Raw genomic sequence first — 14,421 nt, forward strand, 5'->3', positions numbered from 1 at the left:
GTAAACTTTACGGCGTAAAGTGACCGGGAACTGGGAGAAAAAACATACACATACAATGGTGGGTTAAACTTCCGCAACGACGCCATCTTTAAATTCGCTCAACTTGTTTGAACCTATTTCCGGTAGTTTAAAAAAAAAACATTATTATGATTAAAAACAGAGAGAAAATGCATTGAATAAATATATGTACATAGTTGTCAAAAAAAAGCCGGCAATATTCCAGGAAAAAACACATACATATTTATTTTATATTCCGAGAGTTTGATATTAATACGATGTAAGTTTTGCCACTCGTGAAAATGTATATCGACATATCGAATAATGATTAAAAGAAAATGTATGAGCTTTTTAAATAGTGCCTTGTAGGTTTTTATACTGTAAGAAACAATAAAATCAATATGCAAGAATGGACAAATTTTTTTCATTTTTTCAAAATATGATGGTATAAGTCGCCGCAGTTATCCAAATCGATACTAAATGAATCAATTTGTATAAATATATAATTTATTTATATAAAATTTTACTTTTTGGGGTTTACGCATGCACACAAATACATATAATGACGGGAGCTGCATTTTTTCCAGTTCTATTGCAGTTTAAAAAGCACAGATTCAGGATACCTTCTTATTCCTCGCTCGAATCATAAACCCAATCCTGTGTCTCTGCTTGAACTGCTCCGCCTCTTGCCCCCTGAAAAGTCAATTTTCAATTTTCAGAGTCAAAAGTCAAGAGCATTTAAAAAAACTCACCCTAGGCAGATTTAAACACCTGCGAAAGCGCAAACGTTTTCTGCCCTGTTGTTCCCCCATCATGCCGAACTCAAAGAGACTAGGAGCAAGTAAGAAGCCACCCCAGTTGGTTGGCATAGGGATCTCCTCTGGTGCCTTTCCGAACCAGGCGCTCAAGCGCTGAACGATCCTCTGAAAGAAACCCGAGCGGGCTTGCGAATACTTTGCCGCGTATCGTGGTCCGTGCGTAATGCAGAGCTGCATGTGGCGCGAATAACGGCGAAATTGGTCCATTGCCTGCGCATCTGTCAGCTTGTATGCAGTTCCAGCAATCCGTACACTGCGCATCAATGGCGCCCAGTTAAAATGCAGCGAAACATGGGGATTCTGACTTATCTCGCCCGCCTGTCGGCTGCCCAACGTCGTAAAGAACGTGATTCCGTGGGCACCGACGTCCTCAATGTTGGTCAGCCGCGTAACTGGCTCGCCCGCCTTGTCCACAGTAGCCATGCACGCGAGACGCGGTCTCACTTGAGGCGCCTGCTTCTGAGCGGAAATCAGCCAGCGCTGGAAGATAATATACGGCTCCTCGATTGTCCGCTGATCCTGAGCGGCCACACTGTGTGCGTGATGGGAGTTTGTGGAAGACCATCTTGAATTCACCTGGGGAAAGATGCGGTACAATGATTCGGTTGTGGCCAGCGTTCCCCAAAATTTTTGTACTAAAATAGACGACATTGTAATTTCGAATATGCCTATTGCGTAAAAAAAACTGAATGTGAAGATGAAGTTTGATTCTTAGCAAGCAAAAACTACTTTGAAGAATTATTTTTATAACCAATTGACTCACATATTGTATACGTATTCTTATATTCTGAAGCCAGATTTCTTGTTAAAAGAATAGGCAAGTATTGTATTTTATTGAATCATGTGTTTTTATAAAATAACTATTTAAAACTATTAATAACTTGATAAAAATTTTTAGGTAACAATTTTAAAAGGAATATACTTAAAAGAGATTAAAAGTTTTCCATATTTTTGCTAGAATTATTTCAAATTTTACCGCCATGTAAAATTACATAACATCTTACATTAACCAGGCGCCATCTATTGGACGGTAGAATCCAACCCTTAGTTGCGAAATATCCTTAACATATCCTTTAGAGATGAGAAAATTATTCTATCGAATCCTGGAAACACTCCCATTCTTTATTGTTTACCTAGGAAGTCCATCGCTGACTTTGAAAAGGACATAAACCAAAATAAACGAAAATGCCGCAACTTCCACTCTTGGGCCTTGTCTGTTTCATTATCCTGCCACAATATTTTGCCTTTGGTTACAAGGAAATACATGGATTAAATGGCAAGATGTTCCCAAAGGCAGCCACTTTTAATTTTCCGGAGTATGCCTATAAGGAGACCAGCAAAAATGTGAGTCCTGCAGCTATATTGATTTTTATATTTTATTTAAATGTGTATACAAAACCAACCAACAGGAAATTACATACCACGAAATGGAGGTTGAATGCGATCATCATGTCCAGTGTGCCAACATTAGCCCAGTGGGAGTGGCCAAGATCAACTGCATTCGGAAATGTATTTCGCCATCCTGCTACCAGGACATTTACGCGTTTAACGAGGTAAGTCTCCGTATCAGTGGCCTATGTTTGTTTTAACTTCTGTAATCCTGCAGCTCGAGGAGGGCGAGATTGATGTCAGGCTCAACTCCTTCAAAGGATGCGTCATACAGCGCATGTAGCAACGACCGCAGCTGTTCAGGGAGTACTTTCTATTTAAATGGTTGGAATTTATTGGATTTCCTTCTTGAACAGACTCTTGAATATGTTGTAAAAAACACATCCTAATTTGAAGTTGGAAAATGTATTCTAAGCCCTTACAATTCCGGCTTTTTGGCTTAGTTCTACGAATTAGTTACCTTTTTAGATAAAATGCCTGACCCACTTTCATTGAATGACCTTTGAAAATAATCATGATATGAATCGTATAAAAATAAATGCATTTTTGTATTGATAAATAATAAAAACTATAAATACGTTTAATCGTGCTTGGATCAGCGTAGACAGCACGCTATCCTATTCTTCTATATTTCAGGAAAAACGACGACTAGAACACAGGGATGATAATATAGAGTATTTATAGTGTCAACGCACGCCATTAGAGTATTAAGAATATGGTGCTAGAAGTCGCGAAATATATTTTATTTATATAATTACAAGAAATACATATTGCTAATAGTTTATTTTCAAGGTATGTTACAAATAAACACACTTGACATATTTAGTTTTTATCGAAATAACTCTCATTAAACTACTTGCCATTTAAATTGTTTCAAAATGCAACTTAAACCAACTTTCTAGTGAAATGTTTAGTCCAAAACTAATATAATTTATATTAGATGTACTACAAGTCATTGGGGCAGGGCAACGGTTTTGTTGAAATAGTTACGGAGGCAATTTCCCAATTTCCCAGGGAAAATACAATTTTACTTTATGACTGTGGCGCCTAAGACAACAATTCAATTGCCTCCCCTCGAGCTTCCCTATCCACCAAGTGTTGAAACCTCCTCCTAGTAGATCAATCAAGCCAAATCAAGCGTGTTGGATAAATATATCCACATATCTACATAGACACACACCCATCCCCCTGGCACGCACACACGCAATGCGAATGTTTGTACTAGTGCGGCGTTTAAGTTTAGTTCGGTAATTAAAAGCCAAATGCTCATAAAACGAAAATTTATTAGCATTGTTTAAGCGAGTGTCTGCTGTGTGTTTGTGGCAGTGTGTGTTTGTTGAACACACAAACTATGTCACTGTGCGTATGTTATACAATTGCACAGGGAAGAGGCGTGGCGACTAATGGGAGAAAGGGGCGCGAAGTTTTATGGGGAGCTGGCGCACTCCTACACTCGTACATGTGGGTGTTGAAATCCCTATGGATTTTTAATGTGCTTAATTTGAGTGACAGCTCCAAAATGGGCACGATCGATTTCTCTGTTCTCTGTTCTAACACGCCCAGCTGCCACGCCTCCCTTCATGAGAATGTCAATGTCCACCCACACGCACTATGAAAAATAAAATCACAAAACAAGGATTTGCATTTTTCACATTTCGAGATAAATTGTGAAAACTGGAATGTTAATAATAAAAATTCTTTTGGGTTTTATGACATTTATTTTAATATCTGACTTATTTAAAAGCTAATCCCTCTTTAAAAATTATTGAGAAATGTTAAAAAAAACATTTTTATTATTTGCAGACTTTTTTTTGGCTTATAAAACTTACATATTTATTTAAATATGTACTATTTTTTGCAGTGATGCTGCCTACACACTCGGTCGTTATCAATTACAGGAAATCCATTTATTTCCATCTGCATATGCAAACCAATGCGTGACGACTTTCCCTTCCCCACTGGCCAGACCTTCCTCCATTCAGGATCTTAAACATCCTTTGTACTGCGCCCAGCTTTACTCATTTGGGTCTCCTAATTCTGTTGAGTATCGCATCTTACTTGGAATCCTCGAGACAAACACAAAGTGTATTCATAATTAATACATTTGCAAAGAAGTGATAAAGAAGGGCAAAGAAATTAACGCGCTGCGACTAAGGAGCGCGACTTCAGAGGTTCTAAGGCTCAGAGGTTCCGAGGTTCAGAGGCTCAGAGTGACAAATACAGTGGGACCTCTGTGCACACACAACGGTCGGCCCCCTCAGCCAATCCAAAACACGCAAGCCACCAGTGCCGGCAGAAGGCGAGTGGCAAGCGTTTGGCAAATTAGCCAAATGCGTTATTTGGCTCACAAGCATTTCGGTTTCAGTCGCTCACGGAACGTCCTGGCGTTTGGCCGCAAAAACCGAAAACCCAGAACATTGGCCCGACCCTGTGTGTTAACTGAAACGGAAATTCGAAAGTCGTTACATATTACAAATATAATTAGAATGGAATATGAAATATGTAAATATTTCTAGTCCTTCACTGTCGGTTAGTTGGTTTTTTTGGCGCAGTGTTTTTGATGATCTTTCCGTCGTAAATCACAATCCCTCGAACATCTGGCCGTAATCAACAGATAAATTTATCAATTAACTTGCTGCTATCAGCCAAAAGCAAAACTAATGAGGTTTTAGCCAAGTTACTGTGTGTGCCTGTGTATCTGTGAGCAACAAGTCTGTGATCTGACATTTGTGCGCCCTGTGCTCGTTCAACGCGAACTAATCAAATAAATATGCCAGTTAATTGGAGAATGCATATTAATGAGGGGGTAAAAACGGTTCAAACTCCACCCACATAATCGACCAGTTCCATGACCACGCCTACGCCCACGCTCCGCCATACCATCCCTCCAGTCTTCTATAATTTCCTCCTGGCAGCTGTTACCTCAGTGCAATTTACCTTAATTTTTTATGGTCTCGTTGTCTGGATGCCTTTGTTGTCAATTTTTGATGAATCATAGAGCGTGCAAAAATCTAATATACTCGTTTATGTTAGCACTTAATTCGCGGGTTCGGCACTTCGATTAGTCAGTTCACCGCCAACCATCCTCCGGATTTAGCCGTAGACTTCCCCTCGCCCGGGGACCTCATCATTTTTATATCAGAATTTTCGGAATATTTTCCAAACAAATCGTCGGCCAAGAAACCTGGAGAATGTGTGCGCGTCCGCCTTGATAAAACAATAGCATAAAACAGAAAAATATATATATATATATAATAAAATACAAAATCTGAAAAGTAACGAAACAAGAATGAGAAGACTGGAAATAAAAAATGTAAGGCAACTAAGGAATTTTGCCCTGCCGTCGCGAATTGTTGCTGCTTGTGTACTTTAATCGACAACACAAAGAAGAAAAACAAGAATAACAAAAAACACAAAAATACTAAATACGAGAACAAGTATCGCGCATACGCCACGTTGACGGTTCCGCTCAGGGTGCGCGGCGGGGTGGTGGTTATGGTTGGGTGGGTGGGCCTAGGGCCTGGCCAGGGGCTGGAGGGCAGCGGTGGAGTGGGGCGTTCATCTCAGCATCTCAGGTTGGACAGGCCGACAGCCGACTGCCAACTGTCAGTTTGTAATCAGCAGCAGCTTCAGCGGCACAGCTGTGCGTGTGCATATAAAGAAACTTTTCGGGGGGTTCCCTAGGCCCACCAATAGGCCGTCATCAGATCCATTAGATCCCCCCGGTCGAAAATCGATTCCCCACCTCAATCCGTGTTCGATTCCGTGACCTGCGACCCGTCGATGGGTAACAAATGGCGACAGTAAACGCCTACGACTAATCACTTAACTATTTATAAGTCAACGCACATCAGGCCCATGTTTACCGTCGAGATGCTTGCCTCCACTCGCCGCGACTCGCGAGAGATATTCGAGATGTATCCGAGAGATGCAATTCTAGCATTCGCCTGGTGTTGAAGTGTGTACCCAAGCTGTTGTTTGACTTGCGGGTGTGGGGAGCCGACTTCAGATGTGCACTGCCATAAAGTGATAGTTAAAGTGAGATAATGTCTTAAAAGTAAAATAAATCAAATGCGTATATATTGGAAAATTGTTATTGTAAATAATTAATGGTTGGTATCAACAAACCCGGAATAGTGAAAAGAAAACATACCCAATTCAACAAATTTTTTTAATAAAACAACGTGCAATGTTCTTAAAGCCACAAAACTTGAAAACATTTTTCCTAATATTTAGACTCATCATGATTAATAGACAATCAAGTTTTTTTCCTGTGTTGGATCTATACAGTAGTGTCATCCGATCGAAGGTCGAATAGCATAGAGATTTGAAATTTAAAGCACATTTGTAGGAATTCCTCTTGGGAGAGCATGTGTGCCTGATTTATTTTCATTTATTTCCAAAACGCTTGCCATCGATATAAACAAAGCGGTACATGAATATATATGTAAATAGATTTGCTCCGAAAGAGGCCGCAGACTATTGCTATTACTAGCTGGAAATTGCCGGCCGAAATTGAAATGTAAATGGTAATATTAATTGGAAATCATTTAAAACTTTTTCGGACTATGCATGTTCCGCTGCATAATTTATGGACGCTAATTACTTTCGCTCCTCTGTGTATTCCGTATACGTACAGTGGCCGTTGTGCTGTCCAAGGCCAATTACGCTTACTTATTGCAATTTATGTGGCCACAGTCCGGCCGTAATTGGAAATTGTGTAAGGTCGCAGGCAATTCCATTATTTGTATGCAGTTCTGGTCGGTCTTCTAGTTTCGCTTCGTTGGGGTATGGTCCGATCTGAGGTCTAATTCCTGTCTGGCCCGTGTTTCTAATGACGCCATCACGACTGGCTACCCAATTGATTAAGTGCAATTTGTTGATGTCGAATTCCATTGGCTATTCCTTAGAGCTACCTCAAGCCGTCGGAATGTCGGATGATTCGGGTGACCCCCATCAGTGGCTACCCTCGCTGCTCCTCTCCACCGCCATGTCTTTGGTCAGTAGCAACGGTTCCTTGGACGGGAACCTCCTCCTCAGCCAAAGAACAACACCATCGAATACAGTGGATCCGGAAGTATCAGCAGCAGGACCCGCCACGACGGCAACAACCCTTAAAGTAGGCGTGCCCTCAATGAACTCGTATCTGGTGAGCATGGCCTGGCCCAAATCCTTGGCCGTGGCCGTTTTCCTGGTCCTCATTCTCGTAACAGTCGTCGGCAACACGCTGGTCATCTTGGCCGTTATGACCACACGCCGCCTTCGCACCGTTACCAACTGTTTCGTGATGAACTTGGCCATAACCGACTGGCTTGTCGGCACGTGCGTGATGCCCCCATCGGTGATTCTCTATATAACAGGTGAGTGTGTCCGGCGACGGCGAAAGATTTACGACTCTGCCCCCTGGAGCGGATGGTCTCTATGCTGCAAGCGATTCTTCCATCCCCATTTGCAAATAGGCCATTAAAAAATTAAAAACAATTCCATTTCCCACAAAAAAAGGTAAACAATTTTGTCTGTGATCTGAAAATTAATATTTTCCTGGAAATGGTTGCAAGTGGCAGAGCAATACAAGTGCTTATGAAAAAAAAAATTATGTAATATATTTCTTATTGTTTATAAGTTTTGATTGAAGTGGAATATTACGTTTTTATATTGTTTAATGGGGTATTACAATTTTGGTCTCAAGACCGATGATCAATCTTCCGCAGAGATAAATATTTGCGAAAGCACACTATCTTTGCCAATAATTATCCGATTCTTAAGCGGAATACGTTAAACGATTAGTAGATCGATTCTTCAAAAATCTGCATCAAAATCTACAAACATATTTTTTTAGGATTTTTTTTATTAAATTTTTTAAGGGGTCCCCTTCAAAAATAGGTAAAATGCGTGAAAGGGCAATATGGTCCCCATCGAAGACCATATCTTCCTCAATTCTCATCCGATTCTCAAGCGGAGTACCTTAAACGATTTCTGGATCGATTCGCCACCATTCTGCATCAAAATCCTGAGACAAAATATTTTTTCGATTTTTTGTCTATTTTTCGTGAGGGGATCCCTTAAAAATGGGATTTCCCCTATAGGGTCCACGGTGATGGCTATATCTTCCCCAATTCTCATCCGATTCTTAAGCGGAGTACCTTAAACGATTTCGGGATCGATTCGCCACCATTCTGCATCAAAATCCTGAGACAAAATATTTTTTCGATTTTTTGTCTATTTTTCGTGAGGGGATCCCTTAAAAATGGGATTTCCCCTATAGGGTCCACGGTGATGGCTATATCTTCCCCAATTCTCATCCGATTCTTAAGCGGAGTACCTTAAACGATTTCGGGATCGATTCGCCACCATTCTGCATCAAAATCCTGAGACAAAATATTTTTTAGATTTTTTGTTTATTTTTTGTGATGGGATCCCTTGAAAATGAGGTTTTCTCCTATATGGTCCACAGTGATGGCTATATCTTCCCCAATTCTTATCCGATTCTTCAGCTGAGTACCTTTAACGATTTCTGGATCGATTCGCCACCATTCTGCATCAAAATCCTGAGACAAAATATTTTTTAGATTTTTTGTCCATTTTTCGTTCCCCTATATGGCCCACAATGATGGCATTATCTTCCCCAACTCGCATCCGATTCTCCAGCGGAGTACCTTAAACGATTTCTGGATTAATTTCTCACCATTCTGCATCAAAATCCTGAGACAAAATATTTTTTTAGATTTTTGTGTATTTTTTGTGATGGGATCTCTTAAAAATGGGGTTTTCCCCTATATGGTCCACAGGGATGGCTATATCTTCCCCAATTTTCATCCGATTCTCCAGCGGAGTACCTTTAACGATTTCTAGATCGATTTCCCACCATTCTGCATCAAAATCTAGGAAAATAATTTTTTTTACATGTTTTATCAAATTTTTTTTGGGGGTCCCCTTCAAAAATTGGGAAAGTAGGGAAATATTTATTTACTTTCTTTCGGTCAACACCTCAAGTTAAATGAAGCCAGAAATATGGAGCAATGAAGGTCTCTAGCAAAAAAAAGAACGTTTTTTTTCCTGGGAAAAGTGAGCTTAAACTTTTTTACGCACCCTCCCGTAATAATTTTGCCTGTCCGGGGAATAATTTCAAGTTACATTACATGAAGGGAATGCAAGTGTAATGCCACCGTAATCTGCTGCTCAGCGAAGTCCCCGCAGAGCCATATGAATCATGGGGTCTCAAGCTCGACAAATATTTACTTCGCAGGCACTTGGCGCTTCGGCTGGATACTGTGCGACATCTGGATCTCGCTGGACATCCTGCTCTGCACCGGCTCCATCCTCAGCCTCTGCGCCATCAGTCTGGACAGGTGAGTTTGTGAACTAATTTCTTAATTTGTCGTTGATGTCATAGTTGTAGCCAATGCCAACGGCCAACGGATAGCGCCAGAGCCAAAGTCAAGGCAAGGTGCTAAAACAGTGCAAAATAATTTATTTGTTGACGTTTTTATTGCCCCATGACGGAGCCAGTGGCAGTCCTAGGAGCAGGGACAGGGCATACCCTTTGAGTGTCCTGTGTGGGTGAATGTGAATGGGCAAATGAAGGAACTGGCCAGAGATTGGGTTGGGCCGGGACCCACTACAGTCGGTTGCTTTTGTTGGAAGTTTCAATTACATTTTAATGGCATTTCCAAGTTTTGTGCCGCACCGGGTTGAACTGATCCAGCTGAGCCCGTACCGAGACCGACCAACTGACTCTGTACTTTGTTTGCCTTACGGCTGCGGCTTTATGAACAATATGCTCGAACAATATTATTGTTTCATTCATTCATTTCATGAACAATATTTGGCTTTTGTTTCATTCATTCTTTATTCGGTATTTCATATTCCATACTCTGTTTGGCAGCGTTTATTGCCCGGCTTTTGGATTTCTCTGGTTTCTCGCAGGTATCTCGCCGTCACACAACCCTTGACGTACTCGAAGAAGCGCCGCTCCAAGCGCCTGGCCCTCCTCATGATACTCGTTGTGTGGATAACGGCCCTGTCAATCACTTGTCCGCCGTATTTGGGCTGGTAAGTAAAGCTCCCGATACCGCTTCTGCTTCCGTTGCCTTGCCGCTTCCGTTTTTATTTCAATTTTCTTTTTAATACACTTGCTAGGGATGTTTAAGAACCTGAGTATTCCACTGAAATCTAGCAACAGACCCTCTAAAATAAGATCATAAATAAGAAAACAAGGTCAGGAAAAAATAAAAATAAAAAGGAAAAATAATCAATAGACAGTTCTGTTAGGCTTTTATCTCTAATTCGGTAAAAAATTATTCTTTCTAGCTAATAGATTCTAAAAATATATTACTACAAGGGTATAATTGATTCGTGTTGAGCCCCCGAAAAGGTTTAATTTCTTTTTTTTTGGGGTTCCTTTAACGCTAATGGCTGTATGTGGCCCCAATATAGATAATGTGCCACAAAAAGGCCCAAAATGTATGTGCGCTTATATTTATATTTGTACCTCCAGCTGCGCCTAAAACATTACGTAATTGCTCCAGTTCTAGCTGTTGTTCTTGCACCCATTACATTGAAGTTTTAATGAGTTGTTAATGACTTTGTTTGGCGCGGCGCATTTGCTTTGTACTCGTTTACCCGAAAGCCACACACTTGTGTGTTGCATACTTCCAGGCGCCCAAATTAACCAGCATTCACTTGCACACACACACACGGTCTCCCTTTGACACCCCCCTCTTCCTATGGGAGGTGTCCTGTCCCCCAAACAGTCACCAGGGGCAACTCATTCTTTACTGTCTCTTGGCCCGGTCCTGGCTGGCGCCCTAAACATGGCTTAAAGTGCACATTAAAACCGGCTGAGGTCGAACTATAAAGCCGCAGCTGCCGGGCATTGGAAATATTTGAAAATTCGCTTTTCGGGGAGTTGGGGGGGAAAAGTGCAATTATAACTGCCAGCAGATGCTGCAGTTGGCAATATCTTCATTCTTTAAGGGGAATAGTTTAATAAAAAAATGTTACCAAGGCCAAAAATAGTTTTGGGTTGAAAAAGTTTAGGAATTGGCATTTTAATAGGAAAACATAATGATCGAAAAAGTTCTGTCTTCTTGCACATATTTAGTTGATCAATTCAACCATGGATATCCCTGGTCTTCCTTGGCATTCCTTCATCGATTTAAAGTCAGTACCGATTCGTGTTAACTGAATGACCATCACGAAGAGATGTGCATAAATAAAAGGCATCCAAAAGGGAATTTCAGGGAAAGGATAAATTGCCAGGACAGGCTTTGGTTTAGGATTTGAGTTTTGCATTTCGCCCTGCTTAACTGTCATTCCGTTAAGTCCCAGTTCCAAGTTCTGGGAACTCAGTAGCCAGGACTCGGTTCCTGGTAACTGGCAAGGGACCGAACGAGTCGGCATCGAGCAGATACTGAGCCGCAATCACAACAACCACAAAAACCACATGCTATTCGAAACTGGAATTCAATTTGCCATTCACAGGTACGAGGCTGGGAGACATCAGGCGGAGTTTGTGGACTGCCGCTACAACCAAAACAAGGGCTACGTGGTCTTCTCGGCAATGGGATCATTCTTTATCCCCCTCACGGTGATGCTGTATGTCTACGTGAAGATTGGTTATGTGCTCACGTCACGCCGACAGCGCATTGTGCGCGATGCGGTAAGCTCTATGGTTTCCCCACCACCCCATCACACCCCCACCTGACTCACACCTCCCCCAACTTGGTCCGCTGAAATGTCTCCTGAAATTTATCATGTCACACCATCTAACCATCCAACCACCTGACTAACCTGACTCGCACTGCGGAAAAGCGTAATCATTTTTGTATTCACGCTTATTAAGTCTTCAAAGGAAATATCATAATAATATGATTTAATAAAAAAAAATAAACATATTCATACTGATAAGGTCTTTAAGACTTTAAGGCTCTGAACTTTTTCCCAGTGCTTTACCACACATCCTTTTTTATTTCCATTGTCAGAACTCGGAGCGGACGGCAGACTACGATGTGGATGGCGACAACTTCATCTCCGAGTCGGAACACTATCACTGCACGCCAACCAAGTGGCTGCCAAACCGGAAATCCCGGTGGAGGTTCAGTTCGCTGCACGACCCAGCCACCGCCACCGCCACCTCCAACAGCACCACCTCCGGAGCGGCTAATGTGAATGCAGAAAATATGGCCAAGGCGTCGCTCAAGTGCTCCAAGTGCTCAAAATGCCAGCCGGAGCGGGAGAAGGGTGTGCCGGACAAGACGCTGACCTTTAAGCACCAGCCGACTTTTTACGAGCTGGTGGAGGTGTCGCGGCTCTCGTCCTTGATTCACTGCTCCGCAATTAGTTGCAAGTATGGCGGACCTTGCATGCACTCCACACCCTCCGGCCTGCACTACGTGGGCAGTCAGGTGTCCTCCTACTCGGAGTCGTGCTTGGGCGGCGGCAACTCCACATCAGTGGCCCTAGAAACTGGCGGCGTTGAGAAGGCGGAGGTGGATTCCCAGCAACAGAAACGGGGCTGCGCTAGCCACAGCCATAGTCATCAGCACCACCACCACCAGCACCACCATCTCAACCATCATCATCGCATGCCCATGCGAGTCTCGACCACGAAACGTGACACTAAGACCGCCAAGACCCTGACTATTGTGATGGGCGGCCTAATTGCTTGCTGGCTTCCCTTCTTCGTATATTACCTACTGATACCCTTCCTGCCCCGACCGGCCGTTCTCGAGGATCTCATGTTCGGGTTCACCTGGGTGGGTTGGGTCAACTGCGCCATCAACCCGTTTATTTACGCCTTCTACAATCCCGATTTTCGCACTGCCTTTTGGCGCCTCACCTGCCGACCCATTTGCAAGCAGAAACGTCCTCCCAACCACCTGGCCATGTTTCGTGGCTAGTTAGGGTCTTAAAGCCAACTAGTTAGCGGTATAATCGAAACTTATATGGGATCAATTCTTAAAAACTTATCTGAATGTTAAAGCATTTGCTTTTCAAGATAAATCTCTTAGAAAAGTTATACTTTTCCATTATCCAAAATATCTATTTTGATGTTTTTAAAAGGCAATGACTGGAGGTTATTTATCTTATATAAACCTTTCAGTCATTAAAAACAAATTGATTTTATTGAAATGATTTAAAGTCATTAAAAAATTCTTCGTTTTAGAATTGTTACACAAGTATTTAAGGGAAGATTAATAGAAAATATAGTCGTTTTTAGCCCGAACATTTTTATTCCTTTCATGATCAATGCCGATTAAAATCTTAAAAGCAGGAATAAAGTAAGAAAACTTGCAACGAAGATTTAAATTCTACTCCACCTCATTCGACATAGGATAAGGACCAGTTTTAAAAGTCACAAGTGTGAGCAAACACTTACTTTCCGTCAATATGTATTCCTAGTCAATTGTAGTGTTAAGCTTCAGAGTATCTGTTGAGAGTTGCCGGTTGAAATGTGCCACAAAATGTCGCATCATATACACGAGGTAATAAAAGGCCAGTTTTCATCAGGAGCTTTAAGACCCAGTTGACCTAACCGGAAGACTAGATTCTCTCCTAGACCCGCCTAGACCCCATCCCATATACAGAATTATATAGTATTTTTAGGAGTGTGCGTGAGTGTTGATTGCACGAAGAACAGAACGAAACAAAAGACAAATTATAGTATTTGCGAGTCTTTGTGCTGCCTGACGGCCACTGTTGACCATCAGGATGAGAGCAGGATGAGAAGGACGATGATGATGATGGTGACGGCGATGGTGATGGTGATGGCGATGTCGTATCTCGTCCCTTTGTTGTGACTGCGTGAGCGTGTGTGTGTGCTTATGGAGAAGTGTGCCTCGCAGTGGGTCCAGAAACTGCCAACGACATATCTAGCGTGTCCTTTGTCCCGGCCCGTCCTGGGCGGCCTAACCCCGCAGGCACACAGTGTCCGGCCAACCCATTTAATGTTTGAGCAATCGCACAACGCACCGAAAGTGAAAGTGAAACTGAAACAGAAACTAAAACTGAAACTAAAACAAAAATCGGGCCTGGATGTTGAAGCTGCACTTGAGCTTGAAGAGATTTTAGATGACCCTCTGACCAGTTGGTCCTCACTTTTGAGCCCGTTAAGCATTTTAGCTTTTAGCCCTAAAAGTTACACAAAAAAAGGATTTGTAAAGTTGTAATATAAATCGCACATATGTATATCGCACGTATTTATAACCTCTACCAT

The 14,421-nt window shown here is 42.0% G+C and overlaps 3 protein-coding genes across 4 annotated transcripts; 2 read left to right on the plus strand and 1 right to left on the minus strand.

The window, feature by feature from the left end:
* Nucleotides 1-486: 486 nt before the first annotated feature.
* Nucleotides 487-1,521, minus strand: LOC108120997 (pyridoxine/pyridoxamine 5'-phosphate oxidase). Its single transcript, XM_017234889.3, has 2 exons — nucleotides 750-1,521; nucleotides 487-690 (listed from the first exon to the last, which is right to left on the minus strand). Exons 1-2 carry the CDS (start codon nucleotides 1,464-1,466, stop codon nucleotides 625-627), a joined length of 783 nt encoding a protein of 260 aa, XP_017090378.2. The 5' UTR covers nucleotides 1,467-1,521; the 3' UTR covers nucleotides 487-624.
* Nucleotides 1,522-1,712: 191 nt separating this feature from the next.
* LOC108121000 (uncharacterized) lies at nucleotides 1,713-2,788 on the plus strand. Its single transcript, XM_017234891.3, has 3 exons — nucleotides 1,713-2,159; nucleotides 2,225-2,368; nucleotides 2,422-2,788. Exons 1-3 carry the CDS (start codon nucleotides 2,001-2,003, stop codon nucleotides 2,485-2,487), a joined length of 369 nt encoding a protein of 122 aa, XP_017090380.2. The 5' UTR covers nucleotides 1,713-2,000; the 3' UTR covers nucleotides 2,488-2,788.
* Nucleotides 2,789-7,009: 4,221 nt separating this feature from the next.
* Nucleotides 7,010-13,158, plus strand: TyrRII (Tyramine receptor II). Of its 2 annotated transcripts, XM_017235013.3 has the most exons (5): nucleotides 7,010-7,564; nucleotides 9,451-9,553; nucleotides 10,131-10,256; nucleotides 11,688-11,865; nucleotides 12,188-13,158. In XM_017235013.3, exons 1-5 carry the CDS (start codon nucleotides 7,039-7,041, stop codon nucleotides 13,103-13,105), a joined length of 1,851 nt encoding a protein of 616 aa, XP_017090502.2. In that variant the 5' UTR covers nucleotides 7,010-7,038; the 3' UTR covers nucleotides 13,106-13,158. The 2 variants fall into 2 exon arrangements, with proteins under 2 accessions (XP_017090502.2, XP_070137537.1); XM_070281436.1 differs by lacking the exons at nucleotides 7,010-7,564; nucleotides 10,131-10,256 and having other exon boundaries at nucleotides 9,387-9,553.
* Nucleotides 13,159-14,421: the final 1,263 nt, after the last annotated feature.

The sequence above is a fragment of the Drosophila bipectinata genome, chromosome 3R (assembly GCF_030179905.1).
Source record: "Drosophila bipectinata strain 14024-0381.07 chromosome 3R, DbipHiC1v2, whole genome shotgun sequence".
NCBI lineage: Eukaryota > Metazoa > Arthropoda > Insecta > Diptera > Drosophilidae > Drosophila > Drosophila bipectinata.